We start from the raw sequence: 12,440 nt of genomic DNA on the forward strand, positions 1-12,440 counted from the left end.
TGGTTGCCTCTGGGGAGCAAGGAAAATGGAACCAGAAAGGAAAATGGAGGGAATTTCAACTTTAAGGTTTTAATTCTTATAATTGAAAAACAGGAGCTAAAGGCAATAAGATACTATGCTAATAATTATTCTTTCTGATGGTGGATGTGTGTGACACATGTTCGCTATCACTATATTTTCTGCATTTTTAAGTGACTTCCCATTTTTAAAAAATGAAACACAATGGAAAAAGAACATAATAACAATAAAAGTGCCAACGAATGTGTAAGGCTTATTTAAAGAAACCTGAAGTGGTGGGTGACTTAAATGGAGAGATACATCATGTTCCTGGACTGGAAGATAAAATATTTAAGGCTGTCAATTTTCCCAACAACAATTATTTTAAATAATTTCAATTTTAATCGATCAATATTTCACCAAGATTTATTTGTGGGAGGAGACAGACAAAATTATTCTACTGCTCATCTGTGCCAGAGCTTCTCAAACATTAACGTAGACAGGAGTCACCTAGGGATCTTGGTACGATGTAGATTCCAGTCCAGTAAGTCTCAGGTGGGGGCAGGGACTGCATTCTAACAAGCTCCCAGCGATGCCAATGCCACTAGACTAAGTACTACGTGATGAGAAGCAAAAATCTAGACAGTAAATGTAAGAGAAATGAGCAAGAACATTTTAACTAAGAAGAATAATGATCAGAGTAGGGGGTAGGGGACACTAGCCTAATAAATACTAAAGCATATAATAATGCTTCTGTAATTATATACTGAGATAATGACAAACAGCAGACAGCTCATTTAAATACTAATGATAATATGTTATAAAGTGTCTAATAGGTGCCAGGAACTGTTCTATGCACTTTACATGTATTACCTAATTTAATCTTCATGACAGCCATATGAGGTAGGTACTTTTTTTTTTTTTTGATGTAGGTACTATTATTGTTCTCATTTTATCAAAGAAAAAACAAAGGAATACAGAAAGTAAGCCATTTGCCCAAGATCACACAACTGTGAAGTGTGTGAACCTGTTGAGTCAGGATCCTCAATCCTGTTGAGTCAGGATTGACCTATAATCCAAACTCACCTATAATCTTAAACTCTAAGCTATACTACATATTAACGAATCTAACTACACCCAAATTTTAAGCTTCCACACAGAAAAAAAAAAAAAAAGTTTTAATCAAAAGAAAGGAGGTGAAGGGTAGATGGGAAGGATACCCCACCAAGTCAAGATGGAATAACAGGGACCATATGTGTTCTTATTTCTGAAACAACCAAAAAACAACAACAACAAAGGAAAGAGATGAAATGAGGTTTCCAAGACACTGGACATCAGTTAATGAAACACACAATCCCTAAGAGACAGGATACAAACAAGGGAGTCTCACAACTGCCCCCATGTCTCTGCCCTGAGACTTTCCAGATTTCAGCAGAGAGAGAGGGAAACCAAGAAAAAGCCCAGCAGACTCCTTGAGTTGCGGAGACAAAGCTGAGAGCTCAAGGAAATAAGGCAGCTAGAGTTCACAGGGCAGTGTATCAGACAGGAGAGAGATGCAAAGCAAGAGAACCCCAAAGATCTGAAGGGAGTCCCCCTTGAGTATTTAATATATGCTTGTGAGGAAAAACCTGAGGTAAGGGAAAGAACCATCCAAAAGAATTAGAGGGATTAGTGCCCAGTGATCATACAGAGCCTAGAACTGTGCTTGTTCCCACTAAAAAGAGTGAGAAAAAAATTCATCAGGCTTTGGGTAGAGTACTCAGTAGTGAGGAGTAATTAGCCCCAGATTAGCACTGCTCCAGAACCACCTAACAAATCATAAAGGCAAGATCTGAAAAGGTCAAACACTTTCCAAGTAATTTAACTGCATCCCAGAACAAAGCTCAGGAATATTTACAGAAACAGAAAAATATCCAGCACCCAGCAGGTAAAATTCACAATGTCTGGCATCCAACCAAAGACTACCAGGCCTGCAAAGGGAAAAACGTGACCCATAATCAGGGGAATAGTCAATCAAAACAGATCTAGAGTTGACACAAATATTATAATTAACAGAAAAGGACATTAAAACAGCCATTATAACTGTATTCCAAATGTTCAAAAGGTTAAACAGACCCAAATCAAACTTTAGTGATGAAAACTACATCTGAGATGAAAACTACACTGGATGAGATCATCAGCTGATTAGACACTGCAGAAGAAATGATTAATGAACCTGAAGACAGAGCAATAGAAACTACCCAAAATGAAATACAAAGAGAAAAAGAGTTCTTGAAATATGAAAAAAAGGCATCAGTGAGCTGTGGGAAAACTTCAAGTGGTCTAATATTTGTGTAACTGGAGTGTCTGAAAAGGAGGAGGGGCAGAAAAAGTATTTGAAGAAATAACGATTATGCAAACTTGATGAAAATTGAAACCTACAGACCCAAGAAGCTTAACAGTCCCCAAGCATAAGAACATAAAGAAAATTACACCAGGGCACATCACAGTAAAATTACTCAAAACCTATGATAAACAGAAAATCTTAAAAGCAGTCAGGAAAAAAAGATCATTACATACAGAGAAACAAAAATGACAGCAGATTTCCCATCAAGACAAGTGGGAACACAGTGAAGCAACATCTTTAAGCACTGAAAGAAAAAACTATCAACCTAGAATTCTATACCTAACAAATATATTTTTCAAAAGAGACAATGACATAAAGATGTTTTCAGACATAAAAGCTGAAAGGATTCCTCACCAGCAGATATGCACTGCAAGAAACGTTAAAGGAAGCCCTTCAGGCAGAAGGAATGTGGTATCAGATGAAAATCTGGTCTGCACAAAGGAATGAATAACACTAGAAATGGTAACTATGTGGGTAAATAAGATTTTTTTGTTATTATTATTGCTTAAATCTCTTTAAGAGATAACTTCACTGTTTATGTAAAAATAATAACAATACACTTGGGGACTTTTAATACATGTAAACTGACTCTGAAGGCATTCAAAGCAAAAAAGTCCAAAAATCTTTGTAGTCTTGCAGGGTAACCACCTTGAGGGTCAACACTGAGCTGAATGTCTAAGCTCTGGTTTGTGTGGGTTGGTTTCTTTTTCTTTGTTTCTTGATTTTAATCTCAGTCTCAGTCTCACATTCAATGGTTCCCATTACATTCAGGATAAAATACAAATTCCCTACCAAGACCTAAATGATCCTGCCTGGTCTGGCCCCTGCCTTTTCCTCTCCAACTTCATCTCCTGCCATTCTGCCCTTCAACCACTTTGCTTCTCAGCCTCAAAGGCCTTCCACTATTTCTTAGGACACACCAAAGTTTTTTCCCCAACTCTGTGCCTTTGATTTCCTATCCTTCTGCCTGGAACACTTCTCTCCAGGCTCTTCTCTCAACCAGCTGCTTCTGATTCTCCAGATGACCAGCCCATCTAAAACAGCCTCTCTGCTCCATTGTCCTCTGCCGCAGCACCCTGTTGCTTTTCTCCACAGAATTCATTATAATCTATAACATTTATGATTGGTTTCTTCATTTGTTTGTTTATTGTCTGTTTTCCCTCCTAGAATGTCGGTCTTGGTCACCGTGCTATCCCCAGCATCTAGGACAGTACCTAGCATATAACAGGCCCTCAACAAATACTTACTCAATAAATACAACCCTGGATGCCACATTTTAAGGAGACACTGCCTGACTACAGCATACTAAGAAGAAAACAACTAGAGTGAAAAAGGTCTAGAAATCCTGACAATGAGAGACTGGTGAAGGAACCAGAAATGTGTAGTCTAAAGAAGTACAGACTTAATTTAAAATGTCCAAATTATCTTCAAATATTTGAAGGTCATCATATAAAGAAGTGTTTGTTCTACATATCAAACCAGTTAGCCAAAGTTTCAAGGAGACATATTTTGAGTCCATATACAAAAACAATTTTATCACAACTAAAACTTTAACAATGAAATGGACTATTTCATTAGTTTCCCACTATTGACAATATCCAAGCAGCTGAATGGTTATCTATCAGAGAACCTGAAAACATAATTTCTATACTGGGAAATGAGTAGGGAAAGCTGAACTATAGGTCCATTCAGATTCTAAGAATCTATCGTTCTAAGAATACAGGCAATTTTTAATTTCACTTATACAAAGGGAACAATATCCATTATCACCTTTCATCCAATGTATTTATTCAACAAACACTGAACTAATATCAACAAATGACTACATTAGCCCAATGAGATAAACAAAAACAAAACATGATTCTACTCCATCCAAAGAGCTATAGTCTGGGAAAGGAAATAAGACAGTTATGACTCAAGACAGAATGAGGGAAGTGCCATTAGCAAGGTACAAAGTGCTTTTCAAGGTTTTTCCCGCATAACTGATTTTGTTGTATCTGAAAATCAATATCCAGTCAATTTTTGTAAACACTGCAAATAACTCCCAAGATCTAGTAGGCACAGGTTTTATGTAACACCTTTGACGACTGCAAGGCAAGCTGCTATAGAATCTGAACACATAAAATATCATACCTGGAGATGAGTAGTTATTAGAATGGATATGACTAAAAAGACAAATTCACAATCCAATCATTTTATATTCACTAATATTTAAAAATCGTATTATCTCTACCTCCAAAGACAATTTGAAATGGTGGCCCAATATTTTACTTGAAAAATTCTAACTAAATTAGAAATGTAACACATCCATCAAGCTTACCTCCTGGTTTTCTTTTATTCCTTTATCAACTACCTGATAAAATAGGGTCCTGGGGAAATAAGTCTAAATAGATTAAAAACTAGAATACTCCTAAATTTACATTTTACAAAGAACATTTAAATGAACCAATTTAAATATGAATCAATCTCACGCCACGTTCCAGGGAAAGGTCTCACCCTCTCTGTCTAAGTACAGGGCTTTTATTGTTTTGTTTTACTATACTTTGTATATACACTGATAATTACAATGGGAGACAACTGAAACAGGATCCAAATTAGGCTTGCTTGTGTATTGAAACACATCACTTGTTGTTACATTGTCACCCAAGTTTGGATCATTTCAGCAGTGATTATTTGGTTTGTTAATTAGAATCCCAGTATTGCAGAGACAACAGGGCCCTTAAAGATGGCTAGTGCACTGTGCTTTTATGTCTTTTTTTTCTTTTTCAGTACATGGCTTTTTAAGCAAGTCAATATATTTAACCAAAATAAATACATCAATAGCAGAAGAATGCTAGATGTCTAAGCACCACTGTATTCTAAAAATAAAATCCTCTGAATCCACCGTGGTGCTTAAAATGAACGTTTTTACATAATAAAAATGCTGACAGCAGAAATAAAGCGTTTAGCTTAAGAGGCAGAAAAAGCAATAAGCAATTGTTATTTTTGAAAAAGGAAAATTTAGCAATTTTATGAAAACCACAACAAATGGTTTCAGGAAAAATTAGGAGTACAAAAAGGGTGTAAGACAGGGCTTCCCTGGTGGCGCAGTGGTTGAGAGTCCGCCTGCCAATGCAGGGGACACGGGTTCGTGCCCCGGTCTGAGAAGATCCCACATGCCGCGGAACGGCTGGGCCCGTGAGCCATGGCCGCTGAGCCTGCGTGTCCGGAGCCTGTGCCCCGCAACGGGAGAGGCCACAACAGTGAGAGGCCCGCGTACCACAAAATAAAATAAAATAATAAAAGGGTGTAAGACAGAAGTCAAGTCATCAGTTCACAGAAAATAAACACAGCAACTTAACGTACCACAGTCTGAAGGCATTGGTGCTGCAGATATGGAAAAGATAACTGGTGTATCAGAACCTTGAAATAAAAATGGGTATCTTCCAATCAACGAACTTCCTTCTAATGGAAAATCCGGAAGGTCCTCTATGGTCATCTTCTAGAAAGCCACCTTTAATGAAAGGGGGGGGGAAAGCATATCTATTATATTTGTATGCAACTTAGAATAACTGCCTTCAGTCACAAAAAGCCTATTTTTTTTAAATATCTAATCTATTGACATTTTTAACTTCAACCTTCAAAAATCTATTTTAGAGAGAAAGAGAAAAATATTTCCTTTTAGCGAACTGTTGTTAAAGAATATACATTGCTTAACACTGTCTCTCAGGCACATGTAATCTTTTTAGGCAAAGCTCGGAAGTAATAAAAAACTACTACTATATATTTCCTAATAATAGGTGAAAACATTTTTTAAACACTGAGCTACCCTAAATGGGTGATGTTCTCTTTACTCGCAGTAACAAACGAGATGTTATCCCTTGTAGGTGCATCTCTAACTTCTCATAGGATCTGACACAGGTTCTATCATCTGTCATCCAGTAGCTCATGCCACGTGCTCATCACATGAAAATAAATCTAGTTTAAAATGTGCTCATTATTTTCCAACATCCCAGAAACCTTTACTGAAAATTGACCATATCACTTGTACAAATCTAAATCTAGGAGCTTACCGACATGGTTTCACTTAACAATGCAGAGGATCTGTTTAGTTCGTCCCAGCAGAAGATGGAAGGCCATGCCTTTTAAACCACATCACTTATACTACCTCTCTTTTCCAGGAAACATGAGCACTCAGAATAAATATGTCTAAATTAGACAGCTGCTGCACCCCAGCACACATATCAGAGATGACACAGAACGCAGAGAAAATGTTAGTAAAACTGAACTCTGAAGCTTAAAAACCTTCCAGTTTCTTTTGCACCAAATCTTTGCAGTCTGAAATATTACGAATCTCTATATCTGTTCAAAATATAAGCAGAAAACTATATTACAAAACTAAATAAAGGTGATTTTAGATTATTTCAGTAGAAAGAATAGAATAAGTAAAGATGGTTAACAGATAGCTTACTCTAGCAGATAATGCCATGCTAGATATTATTCAATGTGTGCTCTATTATACTTGGTAAACCAACTCTATGTGTACCACCTTTACCTATCATGCTTACCTACCATCACCACCCTGCTCCAAAGAAACAGTCACCTTTCTGAGCTAAGAGGTTTGTTTCCAATTAGATTCATGTTTTCTGAATACCAGCAGAAACTGGTAAAGAGTACGGCAATTTCTTTTTTCTCATAAGGTACATGTTTACATGGACATGGATATTATATATCAAATAACTTAATACAGTGTTACTATGTTAAAGGTATTCAAGGTTTCTTGGATGCTAAAATTACTCGCCACCCAATACTTTGAATCATTTTGACATTACCCTGGCCACATAAATAGGAAAAGTTGTTGCCATACAGCATGGTGAACTTCCTCAAATACTAACAATTTCAAAAAGTAGCGCCTACCACAAAGACAGCCCTCCTTCAATACTATAGCTTCTCAGTATTCAAAGTCAGTCAGGATTTCTACTTGTTGGCTTCTACAAATTACCTACCTGGCAGTAAATCTGAGCAAAATAGTCTATGCCGGGTATGGAGCATCCTTTAAAGTCAAGGACCAGAAATAAAATTTAATAAATATTAATATGTACAAGGCACTACACTATTCTAGATGTTTCAGAGAATACAAAAATGAGTAACAGATGGTCCATGCTTGTTAGGTAGCTTACAATCTACTAGGGTGAATAAAATAGTACTAATAACTATAGACGATAAAACTGAGTGAAATATGTTCCATAACCTAAGTACAAGGAACATTTGTTATGGGAGTTCCTGAGAATCAGAAATGGTGCAGTGAAAAAAGCATCACTGAGATGAGTCTTGAAAGATGAGTAGGCAGAAATAGGGGCATAAATTTAAAAGGGGAGCCCATTAAAGGAATAGCAGGCTGGAACTTAGGCACATCTAGTAAGAGGTAAGGCTGTTGTGGTTTTTTAGGACTCTCCTCAGTAGTGCTTTATATACCTGACAAACCACTTAATTCCATGAGCACTGGAAACGGTTGATTTTTTAAAAGGAGACTGTCCTGATTCAAGCTGTCTTAGGAACGTTAATCTGACTACAATCACACTTTGGGACTCAGCCATGTTTTTAATGCTCCAGCAAAATGACTAAGTGGTTTTCTTTCTGAGCTGGTTAAGAGGAAGCCACCTTTCAAAACCTCCCTTTCAAAGAGTGGGGTTTCCCATTCAAAACTATTTTTTAAAGTGACCTTCAGAGTGTACCTTTCATTTTTTTGTAGACTTGAGATCCTTAAAGACAGGAACTGTATCTTACACGACTATCACTTGCCACAGGAGCTAGATTAGTGTTTTATACACATTTAATAAATATTCAAATCCTAGATTTGACGTGGAAAGATGATTCATTCAACAAGATGTAATCAACTTCACTTTACATATTAGATATTTCAAACCCATAGAAACTACTATATTACCTGAACAATGCAGTGAATATTCTTCATATTTCGTGTCTGCATTGCATTTTCCCCTGGTCCCATTCCCTTTCTTTCACACGAAAAGCCCAACATTCTACCTTTTGTCCCACTTAAGAAAGCTATACACCTCCACAAACTTCTGTAGAGTTTTAGTTTAGAATCCTTTCCTAAAAGCGATTTCTGGATCTAAGGATCTGGGAATCTTGGTTAAACCTAGAGATGTGCTTAGCTGGATTGAGTATATACTTTCATTTCAAATCCTACTATGGTTACTTGGTGAGAATGGATTATGTAAAGATATCCAAGATTAAAAGTTGGCCCCAATTAACTGTGTACATAACAGATGCAATAACAAGAATCAACTTCCCCAAAGTTTGATTTACATATGAATCTCATCACCCCGAATCAGCTCTGAGTAAATGCAACTTGTAACATGGCTCTACTATTTTGTATTTTTTTTCAGAGATACCTGGTCAATGCTCTAACATTAACGTAAGTGCTAAAAACATAAGTGCTAACATAAGTGCTCAAAAGCTACATGTGTCTAGTGGCTACCATACTGAACACTGAAGAAAGAACACTCCCCTCATCTCAGGAAGTTCTACTGAATCAAACTCTAGACAAGAAAACAATATACAAATGCCTGAAACAACAAGGAACAAAGGCTAACAACCTAAGCAAGCCCATTGTGGCATACTTAATTATACATAATTAACAAGAGAACAGTAAGCCTAAAAGTAATCAGATGTTCATCAGATTTACACTGGGATAAAGTGTTAAGTTGATTCTGTAACATGAAGATCACTAGTATGTTTCAAAATTGGAGTTGTTATAAGCCATAAAAGACATCATATAAATATTTTTCTAAAAGCCTTGCTGATAGGGGCTGTTTCTGGTAAATCTGAAACGTCCGAAATAAATCCTGCAAAATACTATACCATGTGCCAAATCTTCTATAAAACAAATAAACATATTCATTCTATTTCAAGATTCAATCTTACAGCCCAGGTAGTCCATATCAAACGAGAGTATTTCAAAATGCATATTTAAATTAGCAAAATAGGATGGAAACCAGGATGGCTTTGCCTCATAAAAATGCAGAAAGCTAGACTTCTGCCAATTTCAATTATCTTCTTTCTCTGCACAGTTGCTTCATGTCCCGCACCACGTGATCTTCTGCCATTTAGATGACTTTAATTCGTGCAGAAGATAATATAAATGACAAATGTCAATGTGAAAGTGAAGTACAATTAAAGTATTTGGCGGATGTTTCAAAGGAGGGTGTTTCTTCATCGAAATATTTAAAGGGCACCAATTTATACTATGACGTTGCTACAATGTGAAGCACAGTCTAGCTGGGAACATACAGCAAGTTATCATCCCATGAGAATATCCTCCTCTGATACATATCAAAACATTGCCTCAGAGTTTAAATTCAAATTGCCTACATAGTCTCTAGATTAATGAACAACCTGACATCTAATTCAAAAGAAAGCTGACATTATAAACCCACCAATTTAACCCACAAGGATGAGGCGTCTCTGTTTAGCAGTCTCTGCGCAAGTGTTTTCCCTAACTTCCCTTCCCATGATTTAGAATTAAGGAATCTCGGGGTAGCAAACGACTGGAAGCAGAGTCATTTGCCTTAGCTTTGAATTCTCACCGGCAAAAGGTTTCTCAAACAGCTTAATAAGTAAGGGGAGTAATGAGAGATGTGAAGAGGCCCCTTTCAGGAAAACCACGAAGGGCTGGGTACAGCACGCTGCCCATCGCTGCGCGCGAGACGCTCTCCCAAGGGCGTCGGGGCGGTCAAAGCTGGAGCTGCGGAGCGGGGGCCGGAACTCAGTTCCGCCGTGGGGTCCAGCCCGTCCCACACACCTGGCAGCATCTCATCCTGAAGTTAAACCGGCGGTGAGGAACAGAAACCAGAAACCCGGCTCCCCGCCTGTGGGCCGTTCCAACCCCGCCCTCGCCCCAGGGAGGCCTCCAGAAGCCGGCGACTCCGGCGCCCACTGCAGGCGACCGCGGGGCTCCCTACGCCTCCGCGCTGCCCTCCCCGAACCGTCAACCGGCCCTCGAGCACCCGCACCCCCGCCCGCCCGGCACGGAGCCCCCGCGCCCTCCCGCCCCACCTGCCTCCTCCGGTCCTCTCCGGGCGGCCGACGGGGAACGTAGGGGCGCAGAGAGAAGGCTAAGAGGCGCGCTTCTTCTCCCCGCACCGGTCTCCGGTAGCCGGCCGCGAGGCCTCCCGCCGCGCCACGCCGCGCAGCGCAGCTCCGCGACCTCGTCCGGCCCCTCCCGCCTGCCGCCTCCGCGCCGCGCGCGCCGAAGCCTGGCCCCACGCGGGGTCGGCGCGCGCGCGCGCAGTGCAGGCGTCCCGGCGGCGCGCAGGCTTCGGCCCAGGCCCGCGCACGCGCCGGGGAGGGGAGACAGGCGGGGAGCGCGCGCCTGAGCTCGCCGTCTCCTGCCTTCGACCCCGGAGCCCCTCCGCAGAGCGACGGTTGAGGCTCGAGGTTAGAAAGGTCTGGTGGGCTTCGGGCGTCAACCCTGCGAGGATGGGGCGCCACTGTGGTATTTCCACCGCAGCCGAGGCAGGCTCTCGGCGGAACCCCGCCTGGCCTTAGGCCATGCTTGGGGAAACAGCCCATGGCACGCTGAACAGACGCTCCTTCGTCAAAGCCCTTAGCTAGACCAGTCTGACTGGCCTCCCAGTCTCACATCCCTGGGCTGGAAGCACTCCAACACCTTCTTAGGGGCAGGCACCACGTCTTACCCTTTTTAGGCTCCCCAGTATCTAGCCCCGTGCATAGCCCAGAATAGGGCCATCAGTCAATTACCTGTTTGCAGGTCTTGCTGTAAAAAGCCTAGTCAAGGCTATAGCCAAGTTGGATGATTACACCCAAGGGTGTCAGTGTAGAGGCAGAAGAGGATGCATGAGTAGTCGTCCCAGAAGTTTATTTCCCCTGATGCTTTTCTCCCTTCTCACCCCCTTCTCTCCTGGTCCCCTTCTCCATCCCCCAAGAATCAGAAAGTGGTGATGAATGCTGACATCCTGGTCTGTGGAAGGAAAGGTGTTACTTGACACTTAATGAAGGGACTTAATGAGTCCATTGTTTCCCCATGACTGAAGTTTGTAACAGGGAGCCAGTAGTGTTCTCCTGTAACAACTTTCTCTGAGGCCTTTTTATTCTGGCTCTGATATACCAACTACTACACTGTACTTCCACGTTCACCAAATGCAGTGCCTGGCAAGAGCAAATGTTGGACAAATTAATGTCTACCACGACTCTTCAAGCGCAGAGGTAAGTGCTCGGGCACTCTAGAGCATCTTTTCCTGTTAGAATAATTGATTCCAGACCCTGGAAAAGACCCCCCTCCATTTGCTTGAGTCCTCCTTACGATATCCTCCCACCAAGTTGCCATAGTTGAGCACCTCCAGTAACCAGGAATTCACTTCCTTTGAAAGCAGCCATTTTATCTTTGACCAGCCTTGTTGAAAAGTTCTTCCTACCTTGGAAGCTAAAATACAGTTCCCTGCATCTCTTCCTTATTGGGTTCTATTTCTACCCTGAAGACTCCAGATCATGTCCAACTCCAAGGAATCCAGGGAAAGCATTCTCAGTCCTTTAGGCTGCTCCTTTTAAGACATGCTTAAGATTCCACTCACCAGCATTTTAAGGGTCTCTTTATGGTGCATCCCAGCTTGTCTAGAGCTCTCTTAAATGTGACGCTCAGGAACGAATGGGGTGTCCTGTTGAGTGCAGAGAGGAGAGAGACTGCCACCTGTTTCTTGGCCCTATGCTTCTATTAGCATAGCTCACAATATTGAAATACTCATTTGCGACAGTCACATCCCATTGTGGAATCGGGTGGAACATACTGTCAACTAAAATTCATAGCGCTTATGCAACGTTTAAACACCATGACCATCCCACAGTCCCTGGTCAGCTGCCAGTTTCTCTGTCCCTGCAGGTTCAGCACCTTATGCACTCTCAGGGATGATGATGTGACACAGATGCTTCCTCCTCCCTTCGGGGGTTCCGCCTCCCTCTCTCTGCTCTCATCACACCCAGTTCTCATCTGACCCCACCCACCTCTTTAACTGGTTAAAAGAAGGAAAATAATCTGCCC

The 12,440-nt window shown here is 40.8% G+C and overlaps 1 protein-coding gene across 11 annotated transcripts in view; it reads right to left on the reverse strand.

Annotated features, from left to right (window-relative positions):
* The window catches only part of CLIP4 (CAP-Gly domain containing linker protein family member 4), an 82,417-nt gene extending 70,422 nt beyond the window's left edge, over positions 1 to 11,995 (reverse strand). For 9 of the 11 annotated variants that reach the window (XR_009544167.1, XR_009544170.1, XR_009544173.1 and 6 more), the window contains exons 1-2: positions 10,442 to 10,604; positions 5,729 to 5,876 (exon numbers count right to left, since the gene is read on the reverse strand). Coding sequence is in view for 1 of the 11 variants with exons in the window: in XM_060169626.1 (XP_060025609.1) it covers positions 5,729 to 5,861 (133 nt within the window). In the remaining 10 variants the exon portion in view is untranslated. Of the gene's footprint in view, positions 1 to 5,728; positions 5,877 to 9,972; positions 10,213 to 10,441; positions 10,605 to 11,976 lie in introns of those variants that run through there. The other 2 variants (XR_009544169.1, XR_009544168.1) reach the window with 2 other exon arrangements.
* Positions 11,996 to 12,440: the final 445 nt, after the last annotated feature.

Source organism: Lagenorhynchus albirostris, chromosome 13 (genome assembly GCF_949774975.1).
Source record: "Lagenorhynchus albirostris chromosome 13, mLagAlb1.1, whole genome shotgun sequence".
In the NCBI taxonomy this organism is placed as follows: Eukaryota; Metazoa; Chordata; class Mammalia; order Artiodactyla; family Delphinidae; genus Lagenorhynchus; species Lagenorhynchus albirostris.